The sequence below is a fragment of the Danio rerio genome, chromosome 20 (genome assembly GCF_052040795.2).
Source record: "Danio rerio strain M-AB ecotype USA chromosome 20, GRCz13ab, whole genome shotgun sequence".
NCBI lineage: Eukaryota > Metazoa > Chordata > Actinopteri > Cypriniformes > Danionidae > Danio > Danio rerio.
Genome location: NC_141040.1, coordinates 8,137,656 through 8,158,143, shown reverse-complemented (window position 1 = coordinate 8,158,143; position 20,488 = coordinate 8,137,656). Strand labels below are relative to the sequence as shown.

Genomic DNA, 20,488 nt, shown 5'->3' with positions numbered 1-20,488 from the left:
GCTGACCGTTTACCACCGTGTGGAGGGCTTTCCCTCTGCAACCATTTTGACCAGTTAGCTCGTCGTCCAGTTAGCTCATCACGTTAAGAGGCAGAGAGTAGTTGACTACGACGAGGGCGACCGGGTTCCAGTCAGGGGAAGACCAGGTAAGACAAAAACAGAATCCAACAAATAGTGAATAAACAGGGTTGAGAATGCTGTAAAAATCCGAAAATGCTTTCTTTTCTTTTTTTTTGGACAGCTTTTGTAAATTGTTGGTTGGGTTTAGGGAAGTAAATGGGTGGGTGGGTCAATCTGTAAATTTGGTTGTGTTCAGGGAAAGTGGAGAGTGGGTCAGTCGATTGGCCGGTCGCCCTGTCAATCATTCAGTCAGACAGACGGTCGACCGACAGCGGCCTCTGGTGAGTTTACACGAGAACAGCACGGGCTCAAACTGCGCTCGAGAGAGACATTCGAGATATGAAAAAGCGCAAACAGCAGCCTCTCACAAATTTACAAAAACAAAGACGGCAAAAATACGTACCTCCCGGGACGTATTTCGCGGTCTCCAGAAACGTCCACGGTACTACATTTTCAGAGTAAGCCTGGGTTGTACAAAAATGTTGATCAGTGTAAATTGATTCCAAAAGCAAGACTAATTACCAGTTAAACTATGTCATATAGAATCTTAACTTGGTGCCTATGTTTATGCAGTCCAGTTCAATTCAGTTGGCCCCATATAATTCGAAGTGGTGGCATATATTTTTGTAACTTATTTAAATTATTATTATGAATTATCATGTGTATATCTAATCATAAGTGGACTAACCTTTTAGAAAAATGTCAAATTATTGTATTTTTCAAATAAATAATTACTGTTTGAATAAGGAAATTATTGAAAATAAGGTCTAGTCATTGTAGTTTACATGGCAACTATAAAAAGTGGTAAAATTATGAAGTATATTACCAAGTAGAACTCTGCCCCCTAGAGTGGCCAATAGGACTACACTTTATACAGCTTACAAGGGTATTATGAGTTGCTGGTCAGCCATTGAGTTGGATCAGCATATCAGTTTGTGCTGTAGAGCAAGTGCATGTGGGTATTTCGTGGGCACAAGCTGGGCATTTCCCAGCCTCTCTATGACCTCCACACTCCATAGTCCATGAGGTTTGGCCGTAGAGTCACTGCACTTCCCAGACCGCACAGTGATTCATGATACTCTATTTTGCTATTGTGACTAGAGAGCAGGCGTTGAATGATAAGAGATCACAGAAAAAGCAAAAATCACTCATAAAGGATTTGTCAAGTCTTTAAACTACTGTTGTAGGCTTAGTTTTCTTTATGTTGTGGTCGTTAACATGGCTCCGCTTTAATATTGTTGGACTTTAGAAAAGGCTTTAGTGGTGAAGTTTCGCAGTTTTCTACCAGAATTGGCATGAATGAAGTGCAAACAGCATTCAAAATGACCCACAAACCAAGCACAGACCTTTTTTTCTATTACAATATTTCAAAATAAGTGTAGTTTCACCTCATACTCACCTTTTTTTATTAAACTAACATGATTTATTATACCACAGTTCTCATGCCTTTTCTGTTTCCCATCCCAAGTTGGACTCAACATGCCATTTTGTGGCTGCTCATAAGACCTGAGGTCAATCACTGGGCTTAAATAAAGTTTACTCACCCTTTCGTTCATGACTTTCTTTCACAGAACAGGTCACACAGTTACAGTGAACTGGGAATGCAACTTTTTTTTCTTTCTTTTTTTTCTTTTTTTTTTAGAGAAAAAAATAGAAATAAAAAACAAAGAACAAAGCGGTTGATAATACAAATCAAGTCATAATACATTTGACATTATCACAAATTGATTACAATGACATATTCAGTTAACTTTTTTCCAGTACTTGTTACACTTTTTTTTAATCAAACAGTAGATTAAAAGTGAGTCTCTCCATACAGTGTATTTCCTTTACAATTCCTATCCATTGAGCCCTTGCTGGAGGATCAGCCTGAAACCATTTTCTAGTTATGGCTTTTCTGCTACTTACCAAAGAGATTTGAACTAAGAATTTGTCAATAGTTGGAATAATTACTGGTATTTTCCCAAGATATAATGTAATAAATGAGTAGTTGAATTATCTTTTTTATTTCAGTCGCTATTTCATACCAGAAGGTTTGAAGTTTTAGTTTAGCCATTGAGGTTCCACATTCTCTCCAACAAGAGCCCAAACTTTCAACACCTGTACACAATGCAGACAGTTTAGGAGTTATAAAGAACCTCATCAGATTTTTCCATCCAAACTCTCTCCAAGTTCTTGAGTTTGTGGTTTTTGCTTGTGTGACACACACATCTGTCCAGTCTTCCTCTGTTATTTGTTGGTTTGACTCTCCCATTTTTGTTTTATGTAATTTAAAAAATGAGTCTTACTGTTTTGTATGCTTTTATAAAATTTAGAGACCAGTTTTTTTTTTTCTTTTATGTATGCATCTGCAAATACTGTGCTCAAATTAGAATCATCCTTAAATTTATTTATTTTTTAAATTATTATTAAAGTAATCTCTAACTTGCAAGTATCTGTAATAGTCCTGCTTGTCTAGGCCAAATGTATCTGATAAGGTCTGAGAACTCATGTAATGTCCGTTAGAGGTCACTGAACTGAATGACGTTATTCCTCCTGCCAATGTTTAAATCTTGTATCTAGTGTGCACGGTTGAAAGTCTGGGTCAAATGCTATCCAACTTAATATCTTATTAAGTTTTCCTTATTGATATTTCTTTAGTATACTAAACCATAACTTCAATTAAAACACGGTCCAAGTATTCAATCTAATGTAGTAATTTTCTGCTTGATTTTTGTTACCAAGTAATGATTGTAAACTGGAATGAAACTTTCAGTTTTCTGAAAGGAAGCAAAGCACAAAAGAAGTATTAAAAATGCTTGATATGACTTTTTTTTATAAAAATCATTTGAAGCCATAGTAGATATGTGCAAGACACAGAGTGAAACTGAACTAGCTTTAGGCTAAAAAAATTGACTTCTTTCATAGCTCTACTCATGCTCGTGAGTTTTGATATGAATCTGTCTGCATCGTTCTTTCAAAAATCTAGCTGACCTGGTTTCTTATGGAATAGTTCATTTAAGAATTCAATTGTTTTATTTACTCACTTTTGTCATTACAGTCCCTAAACACTTAAATTCTTGAAAAACTGAAATGTAATTACCTATATCTCCAGTCCACCAAAACTTTTGCATCTCTAAAAGAACCAGTGAGGTTTACGTGACTTGAAATATTTCACTAGACTTTCATGACATGCCATGGTGCTTTTGAATCGATTTTGGAATACAATGACAAGCTACAGCTTCCAAGTTTTTTGTCCATCTGAACAACATAGAATGTCAAAATGTTGGAAAAATTCTTCTTATAATGCCCCCTGAGTCTCAAGGATCTTTATCATTGTCCATCTTGATACCTTAGTATCAGATCTGATGGCACAACCAAGATAGCCTTCAGGGAAGGGATTGGATGGAGACTGTCAGCAGAGTCGAATGTTATCTGCATGAGGCTGTGTTTCATCCCATGTGGGCACAGGGTGTGTGTGTGTGTGTGTGTGTGTGTGTGTGTGTGTGTGTGTGTGTGTGTGTGTGTGTGTGTTTGTGTTTTGGGGTTGGATGTCAATGGAGAATTTCAGACCACACCACGTCTGCCAGTTCTGCTGCCACCACCTTCAAGCACAGATACCAGAGAGCCATATACACACCGTCGTCTCTGATCGCAGTGTCTGCGGCACGTTCACCTTATCTAAGCTCTGATAGCAAGACATTAAGAGGCAGTTTTGACGGACTGTATCTGAGCCCTGAGGGTCCTTAAGCTTTGCTGTTCTTATCAGCTCTTGGATGCCTACAGTACGTGTGGAGAGGATCCCACTTTCGCCCTCAGGAACAGAGCCACTTTAGGAGTTTGGAAAAATCACAGAGCATCTCTACATCTTCAGACTTAGACATGCTGGCTTGCAGCTTAAGAGATGAGCTTTAGCAGGGCTCCCTAGGTATCGGACGTCACCCTTCTGTGACCTCTCAAAGTCCAACATATACCAGAGATCTCTCTGCTGTCTTAGTGTACAAAATTTCAGTATAAAAACTGTTCAATATATAAATAGTAGATTTATTTATTTATTTATTTATTTTTTAAGCTTATGGTAGATGCCATCAAGAGGCCCTAGTTGTTTTTGATGTGGCTTGTTGACATGCATTGTTTTGCATTGCGAAAAATTGTTTACACAGTTTAAGCAATAGAGAGCACAAGAATAGCTACGTTTCTATCCACATATCTTTATGCACATTTTGGAATATTGATGTGCATAAACTATGACTGAGCAGGATAAACTTTTCATCTTATATAAAAAAAATGTGCATAAACTACAAATGCATTTACAGAATAAATTCCAATATGTGCATCAAAAAAAGTCATGTGATTTACGTTTTAATAGTATAATTAGCATCTTTGGATGAAGAAATAGCTATTATTACAGTTCAACATATGTTTGTTAATTTGGATTAAATCTTCAAGAAGATGCAAGAACATAAAAATCTGGAATTTGTAAATGTCTTAAAACGAAAGACGATAAAAAGGAAAGAAAATCCTCAGTGAGCTCAATGTTTTTAATTTTTATTAATCCACTGTATTTTTGTTTACATTCACATCAGTGTGTCTGATATACTAAAGCAGACAGACAGTCTCCTTAAGCCACATATCTGTGGTGTTTAAATATTCCATGGCATTCATATAGCCTGATCAAAGACATTATTGACACATTCGTTTGTAAGCTCTCCACAGGAACTTTTTGGAGGGATAGGAATGCCAAGTGTATGAAAGTTTGTGGTTGAAATGGCTACAGCTTCTTGGTTCGAAATTCCCTCATTGCTGCCAACACTGAGGCCGAGCTGAACCAGAATGAACATGAGCATGAATTTATTTATTTATTATTTGCCTCAGATGAACTTGAGCCATATAATCAAGCTAGTATCTCCATTTCATCTGGGACATCTGGCTCAGAAATGTAACTTTTATCCAGCTATAACCTCAATCGCTTATTTAGAGTAGCGTGAAAGAATCAACTGCTGAATCAGGCAAAAATAACTAGTAGATTTGTTTCACCATTTTTATAAGGACTTCCTGGCCACAATGTAAAATGAAATGATAAGAGAACAAGCCATATGTTGATTCCAGTTGGTCTGAGCCACAACGCACAGCCATCTATAAACACACATAGATGCCAATCGCTCTACCATCCTTCCGTTCTGAAGGGATGTTTTCATGAGATAAGATCAACTGAAAACTCTTGAGGATGCTTACATTTATCTTTAGTTTTGCTCCCTCTGATGTGGTGTGAACATATTTTGTGCTGGCAGCAGTAGAGTTATTCTTTGGTTCAATAAAATACACCGGAAATTACAACAGCATCACCTTTGTGATAACCTCAGGGAACTCAAAGTGAGTTTGTGAAGCTGTCAGTCTACTTGTGGAGGCACACCCATCCTCGCATCATCTAAGAACTTCGACCAGTAAGGAAACTCCAACTCCCAAACATCCTCAGGGAGGGATTCCTTCCTCTGTACGCACACAATGCCTTCGGAGAGAGCTGTTCAGGAAAGCAGAAATGACCTTGCACACACCTTTGTTTGAAAACTCAAAGCTCAAGATGACTATTGTTTGTTTTGTCTAACGAGCATTTGGGGCCTTGTTGGAGCGTGTGCATCTGTGTTTATCTGTTACTGTCCGTGAGTAAGGGTGTGGGCAAGGATTTCTAATGTCTGTTGAGGTTTCAAACGTAATGGAAGTTTTCCTTCTCACGTGGTGATGGATGATCAAGCAAGGGTGATGAGTGCAGGGTCCTTGACTGACCCAGATTGAAGGGTTTCAGGACTGATGGCCCGCCAGAGCGTCGTCAACAGTTTGTCCTCCTGACCCCCATCCTCCCCTCATCTTTGTAACCCTCGCTTCATTTGTTTTCTTACCCTAATGAGTATTCCTGTTCCCAGAAAGCAAACCCTAAAAGAGGTCCTTGGATTTAGGTGACAAGAGTAAAAAAGGCCACATCCTTAGTATGTGGGATTTCAGTCCATCCCAGCTCTCCTTAGACTTTTCCATTTCCTGCTCTTTCATTTTCTAATTTCTGTCAATTATTATCTCAGCTGTTATGTTATACCAATATGAAGTGTACACTTTGTTTAAAGTGATTGTGCTCTCTGTTTCCTCAGTTCTACCTACAGTCTCGGTTCACATGGCGAGGAGCCCGTCTCCTGAGGCCCCTGCTCCAGTTTACCTTGCTGATGATGGCCTTCTACACCGGTTTATCACGAGTGTCTGATCACAAGCACCACCCCACTGATGTCTTAGCTGGCTTTGTTCAAGGAGCCCTGGTGGCCTACTGCATAGTGAGTACATACTTTACAGTTCGTCTTTTTAGAGTTGGGAAAGTGTACAAGTCTGGCAATTTCCTACTTTAGGACGTTTGATCACGACTGGCATTAATTTGGTTGTCTTCACAACATTTGATGTTCTTTTAATAGCAGAGAACAAAGGTTTTTACACAGTGTTAACACCAAAGGAACTTATTAAATTTTCCGTTTTTATATGCGAACAATTAACAACCCAACAAGTTTCCGCATTTCCCACTCTTCATTTTGAAACATGTCATTTTTTTTTTTTTTTTTTTTTTACTGTTTCTCAACTTGACTAGACGCATATTTATCAGATTGCCAAAGTAACCATTAAGAACAGATTTTATCTGGTGCCTTTTGAGTGGAGTGAAGACAGAAGACCATCCAGAGTTTGAGGTCGGAAGGGGATCTGGAATATCTGGAAACAGACCACAACATTCTCCAGACCCCACCCTTTCTCTTTTTCACCCCTTTCCTCAAAATTACTCATCCATCAAAATGAAGCATAATCTTTTTCTTGCTAATGCAGAGCATATTGCCTCAATTGCACCATTACCAACTCTGAAATGAAAAAAAAGAAAGGGGGAGGGTTGTGGAAAAAGGAATTTTACACTTTGTAATTGAGCCACATGTCACTGTTGTCAGTTCCAGGTTTTCCCTGGAGTAAGCAAAGCTTCACTTAGCTGGATTGTGCTTGGGAAAATTGAGTCTGGTGGAACCATATGTAAAAAGAGACCGGCTTTTTACTTTAGGAGAAATGTCAGCTCATTATTCATTAGAGAGTCAGTGTTTTATTTGCATTGCAAGGGGTGGTGTGAAGATAAGCACAAAAGATAGCCAAGACCACTTCTTCCAGATAGCACCACAACATATTTCTTATAACATCTGAATTCTTTGTGCTGGAATTGAAATATTGAGTCGTGCTTCTCATACGTTACAATTCCCTGAATGCTGTAGGAGTGCGTTTCTTCACTATAATTGGCTGTGACAGGGACACGCTTTTATGGTGCACAGATGTTAGCCAAATATTCATCTAGCTGGTATCATGAACCTCGAAAACTTTTAATTGTCAGTACTTGAGAATTGACTGACTTGACCAGACAATGGTGGTTCAGTTTTTTGTTTGGCATTTCAGTTTATCTAAGTGTAGCTTTGGTTTACATGAATCACATAATAAGCTCATTGAAATGTTAGTGAAACATTCCTGTTTTGCTTAAATTATCCATCCGTATGGTCTTAATTGTCTCTGAACCTCTCAGGTTCAGGGCATGGGATCTAGTCTTTGATTTTGCAGACGTTTGCCCCGTTAAGATCAGTTCAAATAACTGCAAGTAGAAATAAGATCCTTTTCACTAAAGATCAAGGCACCAATGTACTTGTTTTTAACAAGCCTACGTTTGGAATCTGTTCCGTTTCCCCATCTGTAAATGCTTTAGAAGCCCAATTAGAGTATTTTTAATGACCAAAGCTCAGATGGAGCCTTTAGAGGTGATGCAAGGTATGTGTCTTCAGATGAAAAGGATCCGTGGTGAGATGCCAAAATTTTGTCCCAATTCATCACGCACCAATACATGCAGCAGTGCACTAAACAGTTCATAGTTTAGTCACAGTATTTCTTTTAAGCTTGGCTGTAGGTGCTGATTACTGCTTAAGGGGCTTGTGTTTAAAGACTTTTAAAGGTTGTAAGTGCTCTGGGTCGGTGTCCAATTGGCTGGCTTCAAAGAAACCATGGAAAGTTACAGGTCTTGGTGAGTTTTGGCAATATTGCAAAAGCTGATTACAGACATACAGCATGTTCCATATTAAAGAGAATCAAGTCACGTGGTGCTGTTAGACTTTGGTGCTCAGGGAAAACTGTTCTCAGAACAGCAATTAATGTCAATCTGTCTTTGCATCATGCAAAGGAACTCAAACCTTGAGCAGTACAATGCTAACTAGGCCATCAGTTTCATTCAATCTCAAAAGGAGGCTCCTAAAATCCTACATGCAATTCTTTGTACTCTGGCCTGGTTTTTATCAGAAATTTTGGCAAGAGCCAATAGCGTTACAATCGATGAAGTCAAGCAGCCTGGCATGTGTTTAAATGTCTCATTCATAACTTAGAAAACCTTTGAGATTCAGTCTTCAAGAAACCACTTTTTCCTTCTTTGTCTTTTGGACTGTTGACTGCAGCCACATCCTCCGGTCCTTCCTGTTAGAGAGTGGCGTGAGCTGTTTGTTCATGTCATCAAACATAGCCCACTTTCTAAGCTGCTGACATGGATGGAGAGAGTGTAAGAGGTTGGCTGCTGCTACGGCTCAGTTGCAGAGGTGTTTCCTGCAGGACTAGACAAGGGTGGAAACAGCTGGAGGCCAGTGCTCAAACAGCTTTTTCCTCTTCCCACCCTCTCTCTCGATATCCACAACACCCCTTGAGTTCTCAGATCCTGGCTAACAGTATCTCACCAATCCTCAGGATCACAGTGGGTCATGTTCAATACTCCGGACTCCAGTTCCTACTGCGATAACAGTCCATAGTTAAGTGTTTCTGGTCTGGCTTGGGTGGCAAAGATGGTTGTCCCGATATCATATCTCTCCCTCCCATATGTCGGGCACAAGCTTGATTCCTTTTTTCCAGTGGCTGCAACAGCGCTCACCATGTAGTCATGGTAATGGAGGCTGTCTCAGGCTCAAAATAGTGCGGTTGTGTGTAAGAAGAAAGGAAATTTTAACAGTGTTATTAAACTTTACTAATGTTACGCAGGAGAGCGAGCAGCCAAAACACAACTTAGTCTCCACAATTATTATGCAGATGTGGCTCAGTGCCTGAAAGTACAATTTAAGACATATGCATAACATAAGCAACACACTCTCACACATAATCATGTGCTGTGTTTGGCACTTTTTGGGTTTAGGCACACCCAATCCAGTGGAAGACCACACACATGTGCACACACCCAGACTGACATGTCTTCTATGAACCTGTTCACAGTTCATCTCAATCCCAAGTCCATAAAGGCATCAGTGAAAAGCGACAGAGGCTCAGAAAGGTTCATTGGAGGCAAATTTGGATTCAGTTGGTGTGCACTCCCAGCTCTATATCCAAAATAAGTGTGTGTTAAGTTGATATTTTGACTATCTGGCACAATGGTTGGATGGTGACAAATTCTATGATTTATTTTCTGTCTGATTAAGTATGTGTGAGAGAGGAACTGCTCAAGGGGAGAAGTTAGTGTGCCATGTAGATGATGTCAAACCACATTAATATAATATAATAAAGACAGGGAGACTAAAATAGTTCATTAGGCAACTTGATACCCTTGTGCTTTGCATTACAGTTTAAAGATAATGTTTTGTAATAGACCAGTGGTGTCCAAACTTGATCCTGGAGCGCCGGTGTCCTGGAGAGTTTAGCTCCAACCCTAATCAGACACACCTGAACCAGCTAATCAAGATTTTACTAGATCAACTAAAAACGTCCTGGCAGGTGTGTTGAAGTAAGTTGGAGCTAAACTCAGCAAGCAACCTGTCCTCCAAGACTGGGTTTGGACACCCCTGTAATAGACTTTTTCTCACTTTGATAAACTTTTACCAAGCACTCTTCCAGGTCCATAGACTGTTTCACACTGGCTTGTTATAGGAACTCCATTATAGGGCAGACCTGTTCTGGTTGAATTTGGAGAAGGCTCTCTGTCCCGCCCACACTCGTCAGCACTACCAAGCCGACCAATCACAGAGCTTGCGCTACGCGTGGTTGCGGCGTGTAGTTAAATTTTTTTGGGAGGTCGCGTCAGTGACGTTAACAGCCACGGCGAGGGCTATTCGTCCACGCGTAGGCCGCGCCATAGCATACCTGTGCGTTTGACACAGAAGTATAAATCAGCCTTAACGAGTAGTATTTTCATGGCTAAATGTCTGTACTTCAACCAAAACATATATGAACTATGGTGTTTAGTTTTTTTTCTGAACGCTACAAGTAGCTAAACCTCATTCATTTAGAGCTGGGAACATGCGTAAATGCAACAACTTTAATCATAAGGTAATCACAAAACAAAAGGCTCCATCTGGAGCTTGTTCATGGGACTTGTAAACAATCACTCTTAGCACTGCCTCTGTTCGTCACTGCTACCAAGCCAAGACCAATCAGACAGCTTTCACTATGCACATGTGCATCAGCCATGGTGAGGGTTATGCAACTGCACGAAGGCTGCGCCAGAGCTTACAGGTGCACTTGACGCATAAGTATAAATCAACTTTAGGTTGGATCTAACCCAGCACAAATGAACTACCAGTTATGTAAATGTACCTTTGTTGAGAAAATCCATACAAAACACTAGTACAGTATTTTAAATTTTATAAAACGTTTACATTTATTAAACTAATATAGTAGGAATAAGAATATGCACCAATGTATAATCCTCCAGTAACAGACTATTAAGGAGCATCTTAACTAAACTCCTTTGCATGCTGTTAATGGCACTGCAGTAAGGTCAACTTACACACACAGGCTTAGACAAACACGCAAAACAGCTTCCTGGTGCTGACTGAGCATTTAAACACAATGAAGTGAGTTTGCTTTGGAAGAACACTTTCAGACAGAGGGCTCTGACACAGGAAGCTGTCACCCCATGACACAGGTTCATTGGCCGTCTATGATTGCAGGTCAGAGGTGACACTGCATCAAGCAGACTATTGTAGGAGAAGATTCCTGAGTCATGTTGGACAGTAAAGCTTACTGTTTGCTTGAAGCTGACGGCTTATGTGATAACACATAATTGCACAAACCCTGCAGATTTGGAGAGAATTAACATTTAACTCTGGCTTGTGTCTGCGTTCCTAAAATATAACGCACAATAGTTTTAAATATTTGGGGATTGCCCGAAAATATTAGTTATGTTATTTATAAATAATAAGCTGTATTTTATTCCAGTTAAAATGAAGATGAATATTGAAGAGCAACGGCTTTATTATTCCTTTGTCAATGTGTTGTCATTAGGGTTAGGCGATGTCGACCAATTTGGCATTGTACATACAATGTCTAATGTGAAACATCACGATGGATGATGGCATCATCGTCATAGGCGACAGTTAAATAGTTGCATACTCTTATGCGCGACGGCAGTAAAAATCGCTTGATTTTAAACTCGGAAAAACATCTCAAAAAACGCTGATGATAAACGCAAACAAAAAGTGTCCCGATGTGTACAAGCCTTAAGTGTGTATTTCTTGCGAGCAGATTTGCAACGGGAGCGGGGCGGATGATCGCGATACCAGCTCAGCATTGTGATGTCTATCGCTCATCGGTGATGGACTATAGCATCATTTATCAACTCAACCATAGTTGTTATACTTCTTCTTCTTCTTCTTCTTCTTCTTATTATTATTATTATTATTATTATTATTATTATTATTATTATTATTATTATTATTATCATTATTAATTCAGGGTACATTCTACAAGACGTTAATAATATAATTATATGTTTGTCACAAAGTTAAATTTAACTTTCATTTTTAAGGATTTACCATCAAGTTAAATACTGTTAAATCAATACAAAATATATCTAGCATTATATGTACAATTATGCATTCGTTATAACATAATGTATCAAATCAGTGGACTTATTACCATTATTAAACAGCATATTGTTCAGATGTGTTTTCAATGGCTACTTGGTTCGATCGTTGACCAAAAAGCCCACGTCTGACATCATTGCTTCTGAAAGGAATTTCTTTGTATCTGCAAAGAAGCCGAGGATCTAGATCCAGTTTCCTGATGTCATGGCAGCGCAATCTAAAGGTCACTCTGGAAATGTCATGATCTTTCTGGCATACGTTCACTCACATGGACAGAAGACGCTTACAGGAGGCCCTATAGGATGAATTCATCCGCTGTAACCTTTGGATAAAGCTCTCTTTGTATGCGTGCATAACGCCTTCCACTGAGAGGATATGCAAGAAACAGCTGCTGGAAAGATGATTCCAGAACTTCGATGGCCTCTGTGTTCACTTTCTATCTCTTTCCACAAATCTGCTCTATTACTCAGGCCTGTCACCCACACAACCAAATAGGAAATCCCTTTTTTTATTTTGTGTGCAAGCCGGTGCTCATTCTCCCCCCTTGGCATCACCCAAGGGCAGTTTGCCGCTCAGGGGTTGACAGCAGCTCCTGAAGCGTGTCAGGACAATTTAGCTGTTAGCAACCCTAAACACTGACCTCTTTCCCTGTCACACACTGGCCCCATACTCTTCACACCCTCATAAATAGCGTGTGTTTATGTGTTGGCAGGGTTTCTGGAATCGCTGATTCCACCGTCAGCTGTTCTGCATGCTTCAGTAGCATAGACGGTGAAATATCCCTCAGGCCAACATTACCAAGAAAGCATTCTGTCTTTGGCATGAAGGCCATGTGACTCAGACTTGCGTATTTTCGGCTCTTTGTAAATCTTTTGGGTGCAAGCCTAGTTTAATGCCAAGGGCACACTTCCTCAGTACCCTCCCTAGTTTCCTGTGATGTCACCAGGATGTAAAGGAGGGCTGTCGGGCATCTTTTCTTTCACAACAAAGTTCTTCCCACGGCAAATGAGAGCGTACTGAACACACTCCTTCCTCAGAGTCAAGGATTGAACAAAGGAACCGAGGAGGTTGCTCTTTATCTTCCCTACTGAGTCAGTGTTTTTAAGGCATGTGGTGTTCGTTTGTCATTCTTATCAGATGTGTGACCTCATACACATCCGGATGTCATGGATGATGGATTGCCAGCCTTTATATAATTGGATATTTCAAAGGATTTATTAGTCATCTGTGTCTAAATTGGCATAATAAGGAAAGCTAAGAAGTTCTTGTTCTTTTTTTCCTTTAGGTAAAGATAAAGTTCTAAAAATATAGTATATGGTTAGAAAACATCCCAACAACAGCCGCACTGCTCATAGCAATGTTAAGTTCGCACATCCTCCTGTTGATAACAAAATGCTTTCTTGACTACCGTTTTCTCAGCACTGCCATTTAAGTTGTATCTGATTATAGCGATGTGGATATTTTTGCACAAGCTCTTCAGTTCATCACACTTATTTATTCAGTGCTTTGTACAGAAAATTGAAAAAAGTTGCTTCAATTTGTCCTATAAAAAATCTGTAAAAAGAACTTGAAAAGATTTCGACATAAAAGAAAGCAGAGCCTTAGAACCGCACCTCATACCTGCCAAAACTCCCGTTTTTCTCGGTAGTCTCCCGTATTTCAGACCCATCTCCCACCATCCTCCCGTTTTGTTATTTTTCCCAGAAAACTCCAATAATTTCATCCCCACATTACCTCCCCCTCACGGTCCTTAGCTTTTGAGTACAGTCTGTAACACCCCCGGGTCGCCTACTATCTGGCATAGTATCTGATCGCAGAGGCCGCCTTAAACCTGGTCCATAGTACAGTTACTAACCAGTTTTCAACAGTGTTTTTCAGACACCTCACCCCTGAACCAAAACCTCTTTTCCTGGTCTCCCAGATTTTCAGAGACAAATGTAGGCAGATGTGCCATACACATATTTTATTGTGTTTACCAGTTTGAGTGAATTGTTCCAGAACGTTTGCACTTGCAGTATGTTTTGAATTTCGGACAGAAACATGAGTTTAAGACAGACTTTGTTTGAAATTATGGCAGTTCCAGTTTCAGGACTGGGTTTTGCCTCTATTAGGACAGTAGTTAAACAGGAAATGGAGTAGGAGATAGAGAGAGAGGGAGATATGGGCATGGCATCGGGAAAGGTCTATGAGCTGGAATTCAAACTCTGGAAGGCCAAATTGCAATCGCGTTGCATGTCAGCACAGACAGTTTTAGTGTGTTTTAATGCAGCTGTTAGGATTTTGATGATCTTTTCCTTCTTCTTATCTTCCAAGCAACCATCTATCCATCTAGAACACCTTGGCAACCAGGATCATGCCTTATTCAGAACAAAATTGAATTATCTTGTTAGTTCTAGTGAAACTTATACATTTAACTCAATCTGAAATGAGGTGGCAAATTTAGTCTGGAATTACAATTAGAAATTGAGTAAAGTCAAATTGAGATCCACTGTAGTGCACAAAAAAGTAACCAACCAAAAAGGCTAAAGCCTTTTTTCGGGCTTTAAAGGCTTCAACCAAAGGTGCCTTTGAAAAATAATTGTTGCTGAAAGCCAGTAATGTTGTAAGCATAGTTGATTTCCACCCTTTGTTGGCTCTCAAATGAACAATCTAATGGTGTTTTGTTCTTTTTTATGCTCCTCTTCTAGGTCTTTTACGTATCAGATCTCTTCAAACCCAAAGCTAAGACAGCCACCCCGCCGCCCTCGCCAATCAAGAAAGAGCTGCTCCCTTCTTCTGACATCATCGAGAGGAACAACCATCACAACATGGTGTAGGATGGAGGACCGGGAGGCTGCATTCCCAATCTCCCTATCCTAAACTCCACCCCTCCCTGATTCCCCTGAAGAAAACCAGAATAGCCACCTGTGACAGAGGAGGACGCCTCCTCTCTTTCTCATCTGACAGTAGAATGTAGGCACAGGACAGAGACAATCCTATTGACTCTTATTACAAATGACCTCACAATCCGAGAGCCCAATTCGAAAGGCCAAACAGACACAAAGCTAACAGAAAAAAACAAGCCAATTGTCCTTCAGAATGTTGGATGACAGAAGTATTGAACGACAAGGAGAGCGTGAATGTGAGGCTGGTCTCATGACCAGCTGTTCTCTCCTTTTGTCCTTTGTAGCCTTTCAGGAACAGCTTACAACAAATTCCTTATTAATAGGAATGATGCATACCTGCGATGTAAGTAGCACAGATATATTAACAGTATAATAACTTATAGCACTATATACAAATTCATGAAATGTCACCACTCGCTATCTGAGGAGCGTAGCTTCAAGAAGCTTGATGACGAGCTGATTTTGAGCTACTCGAAACAGTGGCCTAACTGCAATTTAACGGGTTTGTTTTTTTAAAGGCGGGCGGGAGGGCGGGTTGGGCTTTTAATTTTAGATATTAAATTTACAATCCCTGCTCAAACCGTGGGGCTGGGGGGCTTGCCTGAGCCATGCTGCCTCACTGTCTTCTGATTGGTCAGGGGGCAGGGTTTGACATTGGAGAGGTGTGTCTTGTTACCACTGTTGACACAGGCACGTGGCTTTGCTAGCCACCTCACCTCACTGTCTACTGATTGGTGAGGGCGTGGGGTTAGATATCTGGGAGGTGTGCCTCATCAACATTGTCGACACAGTGGCGTGGCTGTGCCATGCCATCTAGCTGTCTTGTGATTGGTCAGAAAGTGGGGGTAGACATCCAGAAGGGTGTGTCTCATTTCTTTGTCTTGCTCTCTTCTGATTGGTCAGTAGTAAGACATCTGGAAATGTGTCTCGTCACCGCAGCTGGTGGTGGGGCGTAGCTGAGCCATGTTGCTTCTATGTCTTCTGATTGGTCAGAGGGTGGGGTTAGACATCAAAGGGGTGGATCTCATTTCCACAGTGGGTGGGATTGACTCCCAATTTCCCCATCGACCACACTGGCACATTTTTAATATTTGCTTTGTTTTGGACCTGGGAATGAGCCTCTTCCGCTGGCTGGTTTGACCTCTTTCCAGTTCCGACTGCTTAAGCACTCAACTATGGTTGCGTGTTTTTACCCATAATGCCACCTGTGCCCTCTGCCTGTCCTGGCAAGAATCATACTGCCCTGAAAAAGAGGGATGTGGGGTCCCTCAGGGGGGCGCTCGGTCCCTCGTTTGCATATGTGTTTGTATGTGAAGAAACGTAAGAAAACTGTGGACTTTTATTTCTTCTCTCTTTTTTTATTTTTTTTTATTTTTGTTTTGTTTTATGGAAATGCCTTTTCTTAGCCTTGTTCTTATGATGTCGTCGTCTACTGTCCCACTTACAGCTGTACAGGACTGCCTGAATACTCCAGAAAACACATCCATACAACACAACTCAAGCTCCAAATGTGTTGCACATCCCTCCCATTGTATAGTCCGTCCTATCATTTCAACAGACCGCTTTATTTCTCTCTCAGAAGTATATAAATAATGTATAGATCACTAAAATTAACTATGTAAGATATTATTTCTGAACATGTTTAGATATATCCACTATGAATCTAAAACGCAATGTGTCATGACCTGTGTTTATTTACAAAGTGCTGCTTTTATGAGCATTGATTGACCTTTTTTTTTTTTTAGGTGACTAAAATATTGTAGAGTTGTGATAGTACGTTTTTAATAAACGTTGAATAAAACACATACAATTGTATCAAATTCACTATTAGTATTTTTGTATTGTCTCATTTTGTACAAAGTCAAATAATAGCGATATGTTTTTTCTGCTAAATGTACTTAGCTCTAATACGTGTGCTTTTAAATAAAAGCTCTTTATAAACAACAGCAGTGTGTGTGCTTGTTTAGTGCATGGTTTTGGTTATTTAAGTTTAAGGTTTGATGCTTTCAAGAGTTCACACTTAGCTGATGATTGATTATAAGCAAGTTTGGCATGCTGTCCCGGGAGAGACCCCTGAGCTCGAAGGTTCTTGAGCCCTGGGCTCCCTCCCGTTTAGAGGAAGAAAGGGGAGCCTCGAGCTCAGGTAGATCTCGACAACTCCCCTTTGATAATAGCTAAAGACTAAGATTGAAAGCTATTAAAAGATATGCTGCATTGTTAGATTACCTGTATTGAAATTTAGATTTAACGATTAAGTTGTTGTGCATGTTTTTGGAATGTGGGAGGAAACCGGAGAACCCGGGGAAAACCCACGCAAGCACGGGAAGAACATGCAAACTACACACAGAAACGACCACCGGCCTGTTAAGGAACTAGAACCGGTGACGTTCTTGCTGTCAGGCGACAGTGCTAGTCACTGAGCCACCGTGCTGCCCTATGGAGGGAAAGGTGAAAAGGTAGGGGTGGAAGGGGGGATTCTTCAAATCGCAGATGACTGTAGTGAAAAAACCCTGGCTCTTTATTGTGGTTAGGAATAGCCTGATTGGTGGATCAAGCATGCTAATGCAGAACCAGCCGTGTTCAATCATAATCACGTGCTCCTCTCGAAATTAGTTTATGAATAAACTTCACGTAGTGATTTCAGGTCTGTTTTGACATTGAAAGAGATCATTTTAGACAAAAGTTTTAACATCCATAAAATAAACATAACTTGTTCAGTTGTTATATATATATATATATATATATATATATACTTATGGATCTTATAAGATATCAACTGTTTATTAGTAGTTGTAAAGTTTGATCATATTCTACCAGTGGTGTAAAGAGTACAGAAATATCAATCTCAAGCAAAAGAATCATTACTTGCCTAAAAATGTAGTGCAAGTAGATTAAAAGTTTTTGTTGTAAATATTACTCAAAGTATGAGTAAAAAGTAGCCCTTTTAAAAGTACTCAAGAGTAGTGAGTATTACGCTGTAAAAAGTTGATGTGTTTAAATGTAGCTTGTGGATGTGTGTAAACGTAACATTCTGTAGTGCATTTAGTTATTGCACAGCAGGCACACAACGTCATAAGACGTTAATAATAGGTTAGATTTAGGTTGTGACGTCAGGTGACCAAAATTCAAGGTCTAGCCAGCGTCTATGGACAACGTTATTTTGATGTCCAATAACAATGTGAAATGACGTTGATATTTGGTTGATTTTAGGTTGTTTGAAAGTGACCAAAATCCAACGTCGAGCCAACATCCTAATACTGACATTTATTTGTCAGGTATGGCAACCAAAATCCAACGTCTGTTGGACGTCATAGTGGTAACTTCCTCACAACATCAAGCTGTAACATCATTAGATGTTGAGATTTGGTTGATTTTACTGTAGGTTGAACGTTGGACATTGACTTCGGCCTGATGTTAAGTTCTGACGTCAATCTGATTTTCCTTTCCAAACAAAATGCAACATCCCCACGATGTTGGAGTACAACATCAATCTGACGTCATGTTGACGTCTTGTGCCTGCTGGCTGTTTAAGGCCATTTCAGTCATCATACAGTAAACATCAATCATCTTCTCATTAGAAACATACATCTAAACCGTCTCAAAAAAAAAAAAAAAAACAGGTCAGGGCTTGCGCTTTTGGATGGTGTAAAGGCTGGTTCTGCACTGACATCTACAGTAAGCCACAAAATGAGTCCTTTCCTTCAGGCTAAAAAAATTAATATATATTACAGCAATTCAGACTAATGATTTAAATGACTAATGACTAAAGGATTGTGTCAGCAGTAATGATGCTAAAATCTAGCATAAACAGTCTGTGGGTCAATGCTTGTAAAGATTTTGGACATCTTCTTGGACACTTTTAATGATTTCAAACAGTTAGCAGCAATTATAAATCGCCCAAGTCATGAGGTAGTTCATTATGATGCGAATTACCTTCTGTGGGTTTTGATTGGACAGGAATCACAGGACTGAATCTTCTAATCCCCATAGAGTGTAAAAATAAAGTAATTACTGCAGCCTGAAGGAAAGTAGAAGAGTAAAAGTACCAATACTGCACAAAAATAGCAAAAGTAAAAGGACAAATTTATAAAACTACTTAGTAAACTACTATTCTTGAGAAAAAATACTCAATTAGAGTAAGTTGAGTATTTGTAATTTGTTACTTTACACCACTGGTGTTACTTAAATACCTACTTCATTAAAAAAAAAAAGTTTGAGAAAAAAGCTAAATGAATTGTGCTCGAAAAAATATTTCAAAATATTTTAGAGTAAGTCGAGAAAGCATGTCTCAATATGGTCTGGGTGTTCTTGTTTTCCTTCAACTAAGACTCTGACTTCATCCTTTGGCCATTTCTGAAGTTGACGGTGGCACACTCTCATATTCTCCACTGTTTTCAGCCTCGAAATGCCACTATAAACTGAAACATCTCTACAAATGAGCAGTAATCAGCCAGAATGAATAGAGTAATAAAGGAAAATGAACGTGTGTTGAATTGTGGCTTGTGTTTGTGGCCAGGATGGCAGTGCTGGCACTGATTGCGGATCTGTGGGTGTAGAGTTTAGGAGGCACGACTGATGCCAGAACACCAACAGCAAAAACAAAAAACACAGGTCGGGGCTTGCGCTTTTGGATGGCGTAAAGGCTGGTTCTGCACTGACATCTACAGTAAGCCACAAAATGAGTCCTTTCCTTCAGGCAAAAAAAAAAAAAAACTGAATATGTATTACAGCAATTCAGACTAATGATTTCTAAACGATTGTGTCTGGAGTAATGATGTTAAAAATCTAGCATTGAAATTACAGCAATAAATTCGATTTTAAAATATATTAAAGATAGAAAAAAAGTTACCTTTCTTGTTGTAGGAGTCTAAGAGAATGTATATAAAATAAAATAAAAATAAAAGAAACATTATTTTTATTATAAAAAATATATAAAAAATATTTTAAATAATTAATAATTATTTTTATTATTTTTATTTTTTATATTTCATTTATTTAAATTATTTATTTATTTTTTTTTATAAATTTTCAAAGACAAACACCTGGAAGGGACGTGATGATGGAGAGAAAATAATGGGTGGAAGATAAAAAAAATTGGGTGGGAGAAAAAAAACGTATAGATTATAGTTCACATCACAAAGATGTTTTGCGTTATCTCGCAAAACTGTTAACAAATGAAGAGCAGCAAATGAATCTCACATTTTGATTTGTTTGATAACAGAGATGTCACTTTAAATGGCGTGTACAGAAGCTGATCTGGGATCAGTTCATCATATGGAGCCTGTCCGCCAGTCAGCGCTTATGCATGTATTCACTGATTTAGAGGTAGCAAATGAAAGGAAATGATCGACACGCATCTTTAATGGAAAGAAAGTGAATGCATATATTTTTATATTAATTTCAACATGCTTTCAAGATAAAAATATGGAAAAAAAATATGGAAAATACTTAATGATAGGATGATAGTGGGATATAATGGTAAAATAAAGGAGAATCCAGGCAAAAACAGGAGGGTTGGCATGTATGAAGTGAAGTGTTTGTCGAACAACGGTTTTGCAAGAGACCACAAAACATCTTTGCGAGCGAACGCAAGAACTTTTAAAAATATGCTTTAATATTACTTAA

General features: G+C 39.2%; 1 protein-coding gene across 3 annotated transcripts in view; it reads left to right on the top strand.

Annotated features, from left to right (window-relative positions):
• plpp3 (phospholipid phosphatase 3) overlaps nt 1-16,807 on the top strand; it is a 57,434-nt gene extending 40,627 nt beyond the window's left edge. For all 3 annotated transcript variants that reach the window (XM_087298040.1, XM_087298038.1, XM_087298039.1), the window contains 2 exons: nt 6,240-6,416; nt 14,666-16,807. In XM_087298040.1, the coding sequence (XP_087154166.1) occupies nt 6,240-6,416; nt 14,666-14,794 (306 nt within the window). In that variant the 3' untranslated portion in view covers nt 14,795-16,807. The remainder of the gene's footprint in view (nt 1-6,239; nt 6,417-14,665) is intronic.
• Nucleotides 16,808-20,488: the final 3,681 nt, after the last annotated feature.